At 36.1% G+C, this 14,630-nt stretch overlaps 1 protein-coding gene across 1 annotated transcript in view; it reads right to left on the bottom strand.

Moving 5' to 3' along the window:
* LOC150104082 (transient receptor potential cation channel subfamily M member-like 2) overlaps window positions 1-14,630 on the bottom strand; it is a 580,140-nt gene that overhangs the window by 142,343 nt on the left and 423,167 nt on the right. Inside the window, exon 20 of the mRNA XM_090396744.1 lies at window positions 8,610-8,718. Coding sequence (XP_090252870.1) covers window positions 8,610-8,718 — 109 coding nt within the window. The remainder of the gene's footprint in view (window positions 1-8,609; window positions 8,719-14,630) is intronic.

Raw genomic sequence — 14,630 nt, 5'->3', positions numbered from 1 at the left:
TCATATACAGATAAAAATGTAAACACACCAAACAAAAAATTATGGAATGTAAACTTTACTCCTTAATATGGAGTTATATCACCACTTGCTTTAATTACAGCTTGGATTTTTTTATTTTTTTTTTGGCATGCTGTCAATATGACTTATTATCCACCAAATTTGCAGGGTGTTGATGTTTCTTCTTTAAGGCCTTTTCTAACATGTCTGAGATTTTTTTGATAACATTCAGATTGAACGATTTGGCTGGCCAATTCAGATGTGCAACATCTTTCTCATATTATGATGATAACTTGATAAATTTCAAGATGATAACACGAGAGTTATCATCTTGAAACTCAGGATCCACTATGTGTCCCCATTGTTCCAAAAACTGGACAAATGGCAATATTTCATTATTTAAAAGTGTCAGATAATCCATGGATTTCATGGATTATCTGACACTTGATGCAATTGTCTGACAATTATCTGACACTGGATGCAATTGGACACCTCAACATATGGGCCAACTCCAGGATTTGAAATACAGCCCAAAAAATGACACATCCATCTCATTTTGCACAGCTCTTTGGACATATTCAAAGTTAAATGCTTCTCCAGCCTTCTTCATGAACTTGGAGCAGCTATCATTGGAATACAAGCAGCATCTGAATTTGTTGGACCATATTATTCATTTCCAGTAGTCAATGGTCCAGTGATGATGCTGTTTTGCCCAAGCAAGCCAATTTTTCTTCTGGACATTTGTTAACTTAGGACGTATCCAGGCAACATGATTGAAAATGTATAACTTATGCAGTTCTCTCCATAGTGTTCATTCTGAAACTGGTTTACTGGGTCCAGCATTGTACTGTTGAAGCAGTTCTTGACAAGTATGAAAACGTTCAGGTGTTGCTAATTGTCCCAAACACCTGTGATCCTGAATTGTCACAGCTTCTACCACAGTTGCTCCACCTACAGTGATAGCTTCCATGCTTCTTCTAGTGTAAATGGACACTGAATTCAGACACTGCAACAAACTCTGCCACTCTTGCAAGGAATGTCCATATTCTCAAATAAAAATAATGGCATCCCCTTTGCAACTCAGTAACATTACCTTTATGATCCATGGTTGTACCTGTAAAAGAGAATGCAGAATGCTATAGATGCATTAAACACACATTGTGGATGTCTGAGGAAACTGCGGGAATATGATTGTGGATCATATTCCAGTAGTTTTACTTTTCCTATATGTATGACTCTTTACATTCCTCAACTTTAAAATTATGTACATGTTTCAATCAGTATTCCATAATATTTTGTCCGGTGTGTGTGTTTAGTTCGTCCTTAACTTTTGGACACCAGTGTACCTCTCAACAATTTAAATGTCTTGATCAGGCTACTCCTTCTTCTTCTATCAACCAAGCTCTGTAGTTTGCATGTCTTCAATCTATCCTTATAACTAACATTGTACAGTCCTGATTAATTTTAATTATCTGCTTCTGTAACTTCCTGGCCAGATCAGATCTGAGCACAAAAATCCAGATATTATCTGATCATGGATTTATGGAATCACCACTCTCATCTCTACTGAATGCTTCTCACTCTCTCTTAGTACTGCAGCAATCTTCTCAGTCATTGTCACTATCTCTGCAATATGTCCCTTTAACTTCAAATTTTTATTGAATATCATCTCCCCAAATCTCTTGCCTCCTTATTCCACTTCCTCTGGTATAGTTCCACCGATAGAATATGCAAACTCTAATTGGTAAAGTGATAAGAGCATGAACGGTGAATGAGCTCAAGGAGTGGTATGGACTTTGTGTTTTTTTATGGTGGTCTTGTGATTCCATGGAGGTCCTGAATCATCATAATAATAATGATCACACTAAGGGTTTGAAAGTAGCCATGGTAAGTACTTTGTTCTCAAAGTGTTCCATGTAAAATATAGCTAAAGGGGTAGGGGAGGGAACCCATTGTAGTTACATTAATCTGTTTGTAGAGTTTTCCTTGATATGTAAGTAACTTGAATAGATAGTAAATTTGAATAATTCAAAGACATCAAGAAAGAAGTAAGATTTCATTTAATCAAGCATGTCTATTATTGGTATATTACTAAATAAAGAAGTGACATCAAAATTAATCATTATGTGTGAATTTTTAAAGATATGTTTTTTAGTGTTCTCTGCCAGGTTGGCAGGAAAACGACCCAGAGGAAGACTAAGATATAGGTGGATGGATACGGTACAAAGTGCCTTAGACGATAGAAATATAAGATCTGATAATGTTGGAGTCTTGACAAGTAACAGACTGATTTGGAGGAAAATTGTAGATAGCAAGTTAGTAATAATGTAAAGTTTTCATGTAGTACTATCATATCCTGTACACCCCTTGAGGGTACATGTCAGGAATTTGATGATGATGATGTGTTTTTTAGTTATGATCTGAAATTAACAGAATTTTTTATAAAATGTACAGGAGTTACCAGTGAGGGTGGGCAAGTAAGTAGCTTAGCTAACTGCTGAACAAATATATACGGCACCATTAACTACAGAGTGTAGGAGAATATAGGATTTATTGATTTTAGATATTGCATCAATATCTAAAATCCATAAATCCTATATTCCTATAAATCCTATGTTATCTTAAGATCAACTCCTACTCAACTATATTACTTTTTTTTTTATACTACATTAGAGCATGCCAAATTAGTACTTCAGATCTTTTGTATGTTAAAATTTGAATTGTTTCATTTACTCATTATTGCATGAAATCCAGTGAAATATTAGCCAATTAATAAACATACTTTTATAATTTAATTTTGTTTGGTGTTGTAATGCTGTTAAAATTAAAATAAGTTATGGAGCCCTTATAAAAGTTCTTTGGGTCCTAAATAGCATTTGCATCTATGTCTTACAAATCATCATCATCAAATTCCTGCCACGAACCCTCAAGGGGTGTACAGGATATCATAGTACTACATGAAAACAAATTACATCATTACTACCTTCCTATCTACAATCTTCCTCCAAATCAGTCTGTTACTTGACAAGACTCCAACATTATCAGATCTTATATTTCTATCATCTAAGGCACTTTGTACCGTATCAATCCACCTATATCTTGGTCTTCCCCTGGGTCGTTTTGCTGCCAACCTGGCAGAGAACACTTGTTTTGCCAATCTTTCCTCACCCATTCTGTTTAAGTGACCATACCACCTGAGATTAGCTCTGCTAATGCATTCCTGGATGCTGACAATGTCAAGTTCTTTCCTAATATCCTTGTTTTTAATATGATATTGCCATTGATGCCATCTGTTCACTCCTATAATCTTTCTCAGGACTCTCATATCTATGCGTGGATAGGCTTATGTGTTCGTCAGACATGTTGTAATAGATTTCACGGTATGATATGAACACAGAATGGATAAGAAAATAACTATTTATTAACTTAAAAGCTAATATTTCGCTGATATTATATCCAGCATCTTCAGAGCACACAACACAAAGTTTGTTACAAATGCAAAACAACCACAATCCGGTGTAACAGTGGGGCTAGTATAAGTGCAATTGCAGTGTGCAACACAAGACTAAAGTCCTAATATGGTGCCATCTAGGTTAAAAAAAAAAAAAAAAAAAAAAGTTCAAAGTTTTGAAATAGTAGTCCAAATGATAGTCTTAGAAAGTTTGAAAAAAATATAAAATAAAATAAAAAAATAAAAGTAATAAATATTAATTTGGCCTTAGGATGACTGTCTCCCAAATCTTTGGTAGATTTATACAGCCATGCTTGTTAAGGTTTGGAGTATGTTTTAAGGCTTCCGTTGATTCCAGGAACAACCTCTATGACTTGTAGAAGCTTCTGTGCATTACTTTTGTTTCTTTCCAATTGATCCTGTGCACAAGGGTATCCAAAGCATGGTGTGCCAGACCCGACTTGCCATAGCGAACGTGTCGGATATATTTTTTGTGTTCACTGAGGCGGATGTCCACAGATGCTGGATATAATACCAGCGAAATATTAGCTTTTAAGTTAATAAATAGTTATTTTCTTATCCATCTGTGTTCATATCATACCATGAAATCTATTACAACATCTCATATCTGCGTTCACTAGTCTTTGGTCAAGTGTTTTGCTTCTGACCCAGCTCTCAGATCCATAAGTTAAAACTGGTTTGAACACTGTCTTGTATACAGCTAATTTAGTGTTCCGACTAATTTCTCTCTTATTCCATATGAATTTATTCAATTGACTTCCCACCATACCAGCTTTGCTGATTCTGTTGTCTATTTCTATATTTAATTTACCATCTTCAGTAAAAATCGTGCCTAAGTAGCTGAAATGTTTTACATGTTCCACAGGTTCTCCATTCACAACACAGTTGACATTTTCAATGATTCTGCCTATTTTCATTGTCTTTGTCTTTTTATTGCTGACCTTCATACCATATCTATTACAACAGTTATTCAATTTAGTCAAAGAATCTTGCAGACTTGTAGCGGATTTATTCATCATCATCATCATCAAATTTCTGCCATGTACCCTCAAGGGGTGTACAGGATATGAAAGTACTACATGAAAAAATTACATCATTACTAACTTCCTTTCTACAAATTTCCTCCAAATCAGTCTGTTACTTGTCAAGACTCCAACATTATCAGATTTTATATTTCTATCGTCTAAGGCACTTTGTACCGTATCAATCCACCTATATCTTGGTCTTCCCCTGGGTCGTTTTCCTGCCAACCTGGCAGAGAACACTTGTTTTGCTAATCTTTCCTCTCCCATTCTATTTAAGTGACCATACCACCTGAGATTAGCTCTGTTAACACATTCCTGGATGCTGACAATGTCAAGTTCTTTCCTAAGTAGCAGATTTATTTAGAAGTATAACATCATCCGCATAAAGCTGACATTAACATCTCCAATTTTGATATCATGTTTAATACCACTTTCCTTCATAATGTGATCCATATAGATAATGAATAACATAGAGGATAATGTACATCCTTGTCTCACACCAGATTTAACATTAAACCATCTCCCTGTACTTCCTTCAATTCTAACTGCTGACTTACAACTCAAATAAAGACTAAGTATTGCTTGATATAATGCCCCATTGACACCATATAGCTGCAGCGTATTGAATAGCTTCTCTCTTGGCATATGACAAGCCTTTTCCAAATCGACAAAACTTAAATACAGATCTTTGTTATATTCCCATGATTTCTCCATTATTTGTTGTAAAGTGAAGATCTGATCCTAACAGCCTCTATTTGGCCTGAATCCAGCTTGTTCTTCACCAAGCTTTGATTCCACAATTCTTCTCAAATGTTTCTCAAGTATACTTGCATAGATCTTGCCAGGAACACTCAGTAGGGAAATACCTCTGTAATTCTCACATTCAGTTTTATTTCCCTTTTTATATATGGGTACTATGAGATCTCTAATCCAATCATCGGGAATTCGTCCCTCTGTCCAGGCTTTTTAAACTATACAGTGCAGCCACTGTAAGACTCTTATACCACCATACTTCAGCATTTCTGGTTGAATATCATCTACTCCTGCTGCCTTTCCACATTTCAAGCCTTTGATGGCTTTTTCTACTTCAAGTATGGATATGTATTCCTGACTGTATGCCTGTTGAGTGTTTTTTACCATTGTGCTATCACTGCTTGTTTTATTTAACAATTTTTCAAGGATATCTTGAAAAATTGCTAAACATACTTCAAGGATATCTTTTTCTCCCATTTTCATGTCACCTTTATCATCTCTAACTCCTTTTACAGCACTCTTTCCTCCATTCCTAAACTTCTTCAACAACCTCCAGAATATTTTGCCACCTTCTTGATATTTATTTTCTATATTCTTGCCAAAGTCCTCCCATGACTTTTGTTTAGCTAGTTTTACATAGTGTTTAGCATTCTTGCATTTGTCTCTGTATTCTCTAAGAGCACAAGCTGACTTATTTGCCAGAAACTTTTGATATGCTTTCTTCTTTTCCATCACTGCCTCTTACTTCCTGTGTCCACCATGGAGTTCTGATTTTTCTATCCTTGCAGACAACCTCACCACAAGCATCTCTGGCTGAATCAATCAGTGTTTTCTTCAAGGCTTGCCACTGAATCTCCAAGGTTTGGTTGCTGTTCACAAAAGCTTTCATTTTTTCTTCAATAATCTTTGTGTATTTTAGTCTACATTGCACAACTGAGAGCTGCTCAACTTTTATTCGCTTTAAAACTTTCTTACCTGTTATTCTTTTCAATGTGAAATTCAATTTTATCCTGCTCAAGACTAAATAGTGATCACTTCCAATTTCAAATGCTCTGTACACTCTGCTGTCCTGCACCAGGGAGAAAACATCATTATCAACAATAACATAGTCAATGAGACTATTCTTATTTACATTTTTATTTTGGAACATGGTGTTAGTAATAACCAATCCATGTCTTGAGCAGAAATCCAACAGATATTTGCCATTATTATTAGATTTGCTCTTTTCTCCAAATTTTCCCAAAATATTTTTGTATGTCTCACACTCATTTCCTACTCTGCTATTTAGATCTCCAACAAGGACCAACTTTTCCTTTTTCATTGTGTCAGTTGCTTTTTCTAAAGCCTCAACAAATTCCTCCACTTCTATCTTAGTAGAACCTTCTGTGGGACCATAGGCAAAAATAAGTCTCATTGTCCAGTTCCCCATTCTCATATTTGCCCAAATCACTCTACTTGAGACTGACTGCCATTCAAGAAGATTAGCCTCGTATTTTGTGTTGAATACTATGACTACTCCTTCTTTTCCTTGATTGTCATTGCCTGAATATAACATTTTGTATTTATTGCTCAGAAAGAGCTCACCAGTTTTTGTCTTTTATGTTCCGGTCACCCCTATTATGTCGATCTGGTACTTATCTAATTCCTCAGCTAGCTCCATTTCTTTGCCATTTGGGTTTCTTATGTTGCCACTTCTTGGGTTGGGGTGTGTTTTCAGATTTGTTCCAGTAGCTGACTTTTCGTTGTTTGCCCTGGTTCTCTGATGAAAACAACGAGGGTCTTGTTTAACCGGGTGACGCCCCAGCTGGCATGAAATTTTGTCATATTGTACCATCATTTTTATATTGGTTTAACCAATAAGAATACAATTTGGTTGGCTAAATCCCAAATTGCCAGCCCATCCTCGTTCGTTCAGTATCCAAGTAGATACCCAACAGGGTGTACCATGAGAAGGTGAGGATTGGACATTAGGTCAGAAGCCCTGGTCGGTTCTCCACATTCCTTTAAAGTTATGTGGAGATCTCCTCTCAGTTATACAGCTTTGACCCTTAAGCACCCCTTAAATTCAATTTAAAAGACATTCAATATTGATGTCTTTCAAATCAAAGGACATCAATATTGAATGATGTTCAATGATAAGTTGTCAGTTCTCTAGGTGTTGAAGAGGTTGCCTGTTGATGATCTTTTCCGTTACTTCAGAGTATCAAGATGAATGCAAAGGGCTGATAGTGTAGTAGTAGACCTTTACCTCCTTTTTTTTTGGAATTGGCTGTATGTGGGCTCGCCTCCATGCTGTCGGATGGATTCTAGCGGAATATAATATACGACAAAATTGAAAAAGGACAGGTGTTAGTTCAGAAACACACCTCTTCAGCAAAACTGGTTGGATAAAATCCATCTGACAGAAAGCCATAAGTTATCCTTCATCTGCCACAACTTATTCAAATCCCTTTCAATATCCTTTTTTCATTTTTCAAGACATATGTGCCTACAGCTTCACTAAACCAGATGGTTATTCATTTCTTCCATACGCAGTTACCCACCTCAGTGTCCCATCTGGAAAACATCATATGTACCTTTTTATTCACAGCATCTCTGAAACTGATTTCATTAAAAAAAAATCACTCAATCATCTTTTGACTCTTCCTTGCTAATTCTTTCTCTCTCTCTCTCCCTCTCTTTCATTCATATCAATTAATCATCTCTTTGATTCCTTTCTCTGTACACTTCATTTCACCTTTAATTTTTTTGGAAGAACTTAAGCAAGTGTTGATACTCTTTCCTAAGGTCTTTCAAACCATGTTTGTTACACTTTTGTCTCCCCCCTTTTTTTTGTTTTTTTAATTTACTATAATGTAATATAATATAATGTTTTTAATCTACTATAATGTTTTTTTGTTTTTTTTTTAAATGTTTATCTCTCAATGAATCTTGGTATAGTAATCAGTTTTTAATATAATTTATATTTCTTTTCATGAATAATAATTTAGACTTTACTATTTTCTGAATCAAAGCTGGTAGTTCTATTTGTTATATTTCACAACTCCAAACCTTTGTTCAACATAAGTTCTTTATCATTAATTATTTTTCTTCTCTTTATTTTATTTATCCTTCCTTTGCTATGTATAAAATCTAAATGAAAACAAGCAAAATTCTTTCAACTTCAGCTTATTTGGAATTAGTAGTCATAATATAAAGAACTATTGCACAATAATTTAATTTCTCTATTTATCATAATAATGATATCATAAATTTATCATAATATATAATATTTATCATAATAACAGCTTTAATGAAAGTTGTTTTTATATCAAATATTTAAATTGCAATTTATACTTTGATTGTAACATTTTAGCACTTACCTGAAAAGTGCATATAAAAGTGTAAGAAGGATCAACTTCAGAAGCACAAAGTACTGAATTGAAAAAACATAAGGCCAGACTCCTGTGTTTGGGCAAGTGTAATCGATATCTGAAATAAAACTTGGTCACATATAGCTACATTTTACAATGAAACAGTTTGGATTTTAATTTATAAAAATAATCTAAAACATTTCTGATGATGATGACATCACACACACAAAAAAAAATAAAGCCATTCTAAAGTATATAAAAAAATTTCCCCCCTTTTTTTTTAATGTGCAGAAGGGCAGAATGCATCCAATTATATTTTCATATTCTTCAGAAGTGGCAGAAGGAACTTATTAATAATCTTTTTGCGTAAAAGTGATTTTGCTTCAATTATTGAGTCAAACTAAATTGGTTTGACAATTTAGAGCAATGAGCTGGAAATTGTACTGCCTTGGCCAAGATAAGCAGATGATTCAAGTAGTGACACTTGGGTAATGTGTGGGAAGAGAAAATTTGTTCAAGTGATTAGGAAAAGCTAATGAAGTGACACTGGCATGTTTATAGATAAATGTACAAGATGACAAGCATGTTCTTAGCAGGGAGTATGACGATATGTATGCATGGTAAATGTGGCAGAAATGTTTGTTGAGAGATTAAGCAAGAGAAGTGAGAGAGTGAGGGTCAATACAAAGTGTGATATGTTAATAGATTGCAGTGATTTGAATGAAAGTAAGAACTGGAAGTGAAGAATACTAGACAAAAGCTGAAAGGCAGTAATGGATGTAAGACTAAAAATGACAGCCAGAAGCGAGAGAAAGAGTGTGAGATTATGTGTGTGGAGTTTGTGATTGTGAATGTGGAAATGACTGCCTCTGTAATCTCCTTGAAGCTCCATAACATAGCAAATTATAGGCCAATCAGCTTCTTAGGATTGGTAGTTAAGGTATTGAAGAAATTGGTGAAATACAGAATTCAGGACTGGGTGGATAGAAATATAATACTCTATAAGGGACAATATGGTTTTGTGAAGGAATCAAGGACAATGGAGTTGAATAAGAGAAATAGCTGCTCAGTGATACTGATAGACTTTGCAAAAGTATTTGACAGATTCCATATAGAACTCTATTGGATAAATTGGAGAAAATGGGGGATGGATATGAATCTGATGATTTGGATTAGAGAGTGGCTGATGGACAGATATCAAAGAGTGGTTTATGGAGGAGGCAAGTGACCAGTGGTGTACCACAGGGCTCAGTACTAGGTGCTTTGTTGTTTGTGTATCAATGATACAGGAAGTAATCTGACAGGAAAAATTCAGTTGTTTGCTAACGATGCTAAACTGGGAAGAGCAATGGCAAATGAAGATGATGCAGAGATCCGAAGTCTTAAGCAGACTAGCAGTATGGGCAAATGTAAATGGCTACCAGTTTAATGTGGCCAAGTGTAAGGTGATGCACTTTGGGAAGTGAACAGAGGCTGTGCACTGTATTGATGAAATTGAACTGCAGGAAATTGATGACACTAGGGACTTGGGTGTTATTCTGGACAGGAAGTTGAAGTTAAGAGGGCATATTGAGAACGTGACCCAAACAGCACATCAGATTAAATGGTTGTTGAAGAACAGTAACAAGCAGGGATAGAGAGGTTATTGTTCTCCTATATAAGGCTTTAATAAGGCCACATCTGGACTATTGCATACACAGATCTGGACTCCTGGATTCTGTGGGAATGGAGAAATTTTGGAGAGGATTTGGAGGTGAATGACAAAGATTGTGGTAAGTCTGTGGAATGCTCCCTATGAGAATAGATAGACAGTCTGTAGGCTTTAAAAATTAGCTGATAGAAGTAAAAATATAACATCTATATAAAAAAATATAGAAGCAAAAGACAGAAAAAAGAGGAGACATAATAGAAGCAGTGAAGTTATTAAAGGAGTTTTATAGGATTGACACTGAAGACTTTAGAACATGGCAAGAAGTGAGAGAACAACAGATCACCAGTGGAAGTTGTGTAAGAGTGTGGTTAGCAAGGGTACTAAGAGTAGATTTTTTGCTTAGAAGGTGGTGAATGGGTTGCCAGAGGTGATTGTGGGAGCTCTGTCAGTGAATGAGTTTAAGGAGAGGTATGAAAGATATGTGTGAACGATGGTGGATTGAGGAAATTATGGAACTCCCATGATGAGTAGTCTGACTCCATGGAGATACCTGTATAATAAAAGTAATAATAATTACAGAAGCAGAAGTGTGTCTGACTGAAGAAGCAAAAACTGACATGACTGTGCAAATGGAAGAAAGTCTGACTGAAGAAGCAATAGCGGGAATTCAATTCTTCCATTCCAGAAATCATTCTGGAATGGAAGAATTGAAGAATGAAATGATTAAGATGAGGAATGAGATTAGGCATGTACAGAATGAAATTAGACATATGAATGGAAGAATATGAAAGAATAAGAATAAAATGAAAAATAGTGGAGAGAAAGAAGTAGAAAATGATTCAATAATAGTGCTATATGGAGATTCTATCATAAAGGCTCAGAGATTTTGAAGACAGAAGTAGAAATGGCCATTAAAGAACTAAAATGTGGAAAGGCAGAAGGAACAGATGAAATACCTGCAGAATTCCTGAAACAACTTCAGAAGAAAGGAACTGAAGAAATAACCAAAATAATAAATTTAATTTATAACAAAGGAGAACTACCAAAAGATTTTATGACCTTAATATTCATACCTATACCAAAGAAAAGTAATGCAGTGAACTGTAAGGATTTTAGAACAATAAGCCTCATTTTCCATGCATCAAAAATACTTATGAGAATCTTAACACGGAGAATTGAATCTAAAGTGAAAAAATTTCTTGGAGAAGATCAGTTTGGTTTCAGGAAAGGTAGGAGAACAAGAGATGCAATTCGACTGTCAAGAATAGTAAGTGAAAGAAGTCTGGAAGTGAATAAAGTTATTACTATTATCCAGGCCTCCATGGAGTCAAAAGACTCATCGTGGGAGATCCTTCCTAAGAAACACAAAGTCTATCAAGACTCGTCGAGGGGAGGTCCCCCCTAAGAAACACAGTCTATCATACCACTCCTTAAACTCATTGACCACTCTTGCTCTCACCACTCCATCAGGCAATGCATTCCATGGTTCAAACATCCTCCATGCAAATAAACCACTCCTCATCCTCTTGCTCACAGTTTCCTTTCGTAACTTCCAGGGATGGCCTCTTGTCATCACTCCTTCCTGCTGTTCAACCAAGCGAAAGAACTCCCCAGTGTCAACCCTGTAACCACCTCTCAACAGTTTAAAAGTCTCAATCATATCACCTCTCCTTCTTCTATCCACCAAACTCTGCAGTCCACATTCCCTTAGCCGATCCTCATAACTATCATTGTACAGTCCTGAAACCATCTTTGTTATCCGCCTTTGTACCCTTTCCACAGTTAATTTATCCCTTCAAATCCTGGGGACCAAATCTGAGAACAATAGTCCAAGTGTGGTCTGATCAGGGTCTTATACAACAAAATGATAACTGGTTTATCTCTGCAGGTCAGCATCCTTCTCATTATTTCAGCAATCCTCTGTGTTACCTTAAATTTCAGGTTTCTATCAATCATCAACCCCCAGATCTCTTGTCTCACCTACTTCCTCCAGTATAACTCCTCCCATAGAGTATGCAGTGTCCCATTGATGTTTCCCAAACCTCAAGACCTTACATTTTGCTGCATTAAACCGACATCCCCCCCTCCATTAATTTGCCCATCTATCTAGCTTATTCAAATCCACTTGCAGGGCTGCTGCATCTGCAAACAACTGAATAACTCCTTGCAATCCACTAACAATGTCATTGATATAAAGGTTAAACAATATAGGTCCCAGTACTGAGCCCTGTGAGACCCCACTTGTAACCCTCTGCTTCCTTGAAACTGCCCCACCATACACAACTCTCTGATACCTATCATATAGAATATCTGTTAATATCTGTTATATAGATTTTGAAAAAGCTTTTGACCTTGTAAAATGGGATAAGATGATGGAAGTAATAGAAAAGATTGGTATAGATTGGAGAGACAGAAAGCTAATTATTTCAGTATATATGGGACAAACTGCCATGGTGAGAGACATATATGGTACAACAGAACCAGGTATCATTGGATGAGGAGTAAGACAAGGCTGTTCTCTGTCACCAATTTTGTTTAACATGCATTCTGAAGCAATGTTAAAAGAAGCACTGGAGAATTCGGAAGAAGGAATAAAGATTGGAGGTAGACAGATATTTGCAATAAGATACGCAGATGACAAGGCATTATTATCAAATACTAAAACAGGATTACAATACCTGTTAAACAGATTACTGGAATCCTGTATTATCAATTATGGAACGAAAATTAACATCAGAAAAACAAATGTAATGAAAATAGCAAGGAAAGAGACAAATATGGATATCAGAATAAATGGAGAAAAACTGAATCAAGTAAAAACATTTGAATACATAGGAAGTGTTATTAGCAGTGATGGAAGATGTAAAAGTGATATAAAAGCAAGAATAGCGATGGGAAGAGATGCCTTTAATAGAAAATGGAATTTATTCAGAAGTAAAATGGATAGAAACCTAAAGAAAAGACTAATAAAATGTTATGTGTGGAGTGTTGCCCTCTATGCAGCTGAAACTTGGACATTGAAGAAGGAAGAAATTAAGATTTTGGAAAGCTTTGAGATGTGGATTTGGAGAAGGATGGAAAAAATCAAATGGACAGATAAATTAACTAATGAAGAGGTCTTAAAAAGAGTAGAAGAAGAAAGAAGTCTGTTAAGGAGGATAAAAAGAAGCAAGGGAAACTGGATCAGACATATTCTGAGAGGAAATGGAATCATCGGAAATGCCATCGAAGGAAAAATAGACGGAAAAAGACTCAGAGGAAGAGTAAGGAAAACAATGCTAGATGACATGCTGAATGGAGACAGGTACACAACCTTGAAAGAAAAGGCTCAGAACAGAAGAGAGTGGAAGGAAAGTTTCTGTTACTAAAAGACCCTGCTCAATTGCAGAATACTCAAGAAGAAGAAGATGGAGATTCTATCATAAAATGTTCAGTAGATGAGAGGGTGCACAAATATGTTTTCCAAGAAGAAGAATGAACAGGGTGATTGAGCTGTTGTATGTAAGATGTCAGTGTGCAAGGCATTTAGAGGTTATGGTGGGAATGAATGATTTGGTTGAGCATAGGGAGAATGTGGGAATTGATATCAGGAGATTACTGAGAACAGCAAAAGACAACTGTTTTTAGTTTGTGTGTTTCCTAGGTATGATAATAATGAGTCAGGGCAGAAAGCAAAGATCTTGAATGGAATGCTAGTGAAAGTGTGTGAAAATAAATGAGTGCAGTTTGTAATGTGTGAGATCAGTTTAAGGGACTTTTTGAACTGTACAAGAGCAATTGACTTCATCTGAATGGTTTTGGAGTGACTCGTTTGGAAGGGTTGCTGCTGGAAGTGTAAAGTGATGCAAACACGGTATCTGCAGAAGTCAGAGATTATGTAAATAAGCAGGAGAGTGGACCAGGTGACATTGGTGTGTTTATGAATGGAGAGGAGAATGTGAGAAAAGAAATGAAGTTTGAACAGGGAAATGGAGTGGGGCCAGGGAGGATAGGGAGACATGGTATACGAAGAGTGGATTCTGAAAGCAGTAATGAATGCACGTGTGTGTGTGCGTGTGCGTGGATGGTCAGCATAGGAATGAAATGGCCTGGAATACATGGGGGGTTTGAGTCTGGGGAGGGGGAGTATATGAGATAGAAGATGAGAAGACAGGAGAAAGTGAGTTAAAGTTACAGACGGAAATGCAGCATGAGTAGGACTAGTTATAGACCAAGAACATGCATAATGTGATTACTGGCTGGCTGTAGTTCAGATGGATTTAGAGAGAGGATCAGGTTTTTCCACGAACTGTTTAGAATAGTTTACAACAAACATGCATGTGTGATAATGAATAAGAACAATAAGTCCGTTCAGTCTCTGTCACGCGCACGTGTAACCT

This window comes from Typopeltis vanoorti, chromosome 8, assembly GCF_054136105.1.
Source record: "Typopeltis vanoorti isolate ZY-2024b chromosome 8, IOZ_Tvanoo_1.0, whole genome shotgun sequence".
Classification (NCBI taxonomy): domain Eukaryota; kingdom Metazoa; phylum Arthropoda; class Arachnida; order Uropygi; family Thelyphonidae; genus Typopeltis; species Typopeltis vanoorti.
This window is presented reverse-complemented; position numbering and strand designations above follow the sequence as displayed.